The sequence below is a fragment of the Poecilia reticulata genome, linkage group LG9, assembly GCF_000633615.1.
Source record: "Poecilia reticulata strain Guanapo linkage group LG9, Guppy_female_1.0+MT, whole genome shotgun sequence".
NCBI classification, from domain to species: Eukaryota; Metazoa; Chordata; class Actinopteri; order Cyprinodontiformes; family Poeciliidae; genus Poecilia; species Poecilia reticulata.
The window spans coordinates 33488429-33490434 of record NC_024339.1 but is presented as its reverse complement, the minus strand read 5'-3'; the positions used below and the strand labels follow the sequence as shown (position 1 = coordinate 33490434).

The 2006-nt window shown below is 37.4% G+C and overlaps 1 protein-coding gene across 1 annotated transcript in view; it reads right to left on the bottom strand.

The window, feature by feature from the left end:
• The window catches only part of tmed6 (transmembrane p24 trafficking protein 6), an 8047-nt gene extending 6577 nt beyond the window's left edge, over window positions 1–1470 (bottom strand). The window contains exons 1-2 of the mRNA XM_008419396.2: window positions 1155–1470; window positions 728–854 (exon numbers count right to left, since the gene is read on the bottom strand). Of these exons, the coding sequence (XP_008417618.1) occupies window positions 728–854; window positions 1155–1367 (340 nt within the window). The 5' untranslated portion in view covers window positions 1368–1470. The remainder of the gene's footprint in view (window positions 1–727; window positions 855–1154) is intronic.
• Window positions 1471–2006: the final 536 nt, after the last annotated feature.

Here is a 2006-nt window from a genome sequence, read left to right as displayed (position 1 = left end):
AGGAAGAATCAGAGCCAGAGTTTTGCTAAATTTAATTGTAATATAAAAATTCTTCCTTAACATAAGCTAGTTAACCCTTGTGTGCGCAAGGACTGAGGCAAACGTAGAGGACTATGGCAAATGATATAGTAATACTAAGAACTACATTTGAGCAGATTGATTTTGCATAAAGAAATAGACTTAAGTGATTGGAAACATTAGATTCGTAGACTTCTGAAACATATGAGCAAATGTTTATGCAAATCTGAGCATAATTGCTCAGCATTCTCTACAAGCCAGTATTTGCATCATTAGTTATTTGTATTAGTAAACAAAATGGGTACTTTGTTTGAAAGGTATATGCTTGTTTATGTATTTATATCAAATAAAATGACCCTTTACTGTTCCACCTTAAAATCAGCCAAATTCCTGTGGTGCCAGGTCTGATTGTTACTGTTTTTTCAGAGTTCACCAGAATGGAGGATAGGATCAGAATATTCTATTCCTATTTTATTATGTTTTCCCCACTAAGTATATTCAAATATGCTGAAGTATCAATCCAATTCCAAAATAATTAAAAAAATAAATGTCCTTATACATGTAGCTATGATTGCTGTTTGAATAAGGTTTCCAGCAAAAACGTTTAGTATTTAGCGAGTTTAGTTAAATGCGCTGATACTTCGTTGTTCAAATTACATTACGAGTAGAAAAAAGATGTGTAGATAACAGCAGCAGTAAACTGAGATACCTGTTTCATTGACATCAAAGTTGATCTGACCCTTTGCATCGTCAACAGTGGATATTAACAAACCGCTGGGAGCGTTAACAGTGACTGATAGGTCCCTAACGAGGCCGACTCCTGTCACCCACTGGACCTTGACAAGGAAGAAAATGGAAGAAAACTCATTATTTTATAAATGATGTCAACATGGAACATTCTGACATCTCTGTCCCACAAGGACAGTCTGTTGAATTTGTCCCAAATTTTGGACATATTTGTAGTGGGAAAATGTAAAAGTTAGTGAAGTACAAAAAGATGAAGGAATCTTTTATGTAAGTGTGCATTTTTATAAAATGTAGTAGAGCCACAAAATATTCATTTTACAGAGAAACTTTTTACCATCATGAATAAAAATTCATAAGAACTACAGTGGCTCAGTGTGCTCAGTACTCACCATGAAGCTCAGGTAAAATTTCTCTCCATGGTGAGCAAAGTGCCAGAAACATTCTGTGGCAGCTGCTGGGAGCACCACTGAGAAATCATACTGGTCAGCACCCCAGAACAGCTCCTGGTCCGTCCTGCTGGAACGAGGCTTTGTCTGGAGGCTGCAGTGAGAAAATCCACAAAACCACAAAACAATAAAAAACGTAGAGGTCCCTAACGACATGGCTGAAAGAATGGGAAACAACTAATCTAAATGAATGGTGGAGGCAGAGTGTGTGGTATACAAGACAAACTGTGAATGATTAACTGGACCAGAACGCTCCACCAGTGGGAATACTGGGTTGTCTGGGCAGATGGAGATAACTAGCCAATATGTCACTTTTACAGTTCATACATGGCTGCTTTCACTCTGTCTCTATTCCTTTGAAACTCTGTCCCAATCATTTGTTTGTTTTATGCATTAATGTTTTAAAAAGTTTTTTGGGGGGAAAAAGCAATTATTTGGTTCACATCAAACTGTTATGACCCGAGCTTTGTTTTGTTTTTCTTTTTTTTTCGTTGTGGGTTTTTTTTTGTTTTGTTTCACGCTCTGAGTGAACAGATAAAGGATGAACTTGCAACTTTATATGAACCCGAGACGCTCGAAGAATTGATCAGTCTAACAATTACATTAGATAAGAGTTCTTGTGAGAAATTCTGTTCCCCTGTGAAAATCTGTTCCCCCTCTGTCRGGAGCGCGCATTGCAGCCAGAGAAGTGGATCCGGCGGATCTGACCATATTCACGGCGCTTCTGATCCATGTTGACATTTCTCGGTAAAAACTACTCATATAATCATGTCAATGTTGTAACTTTCAGTTTAA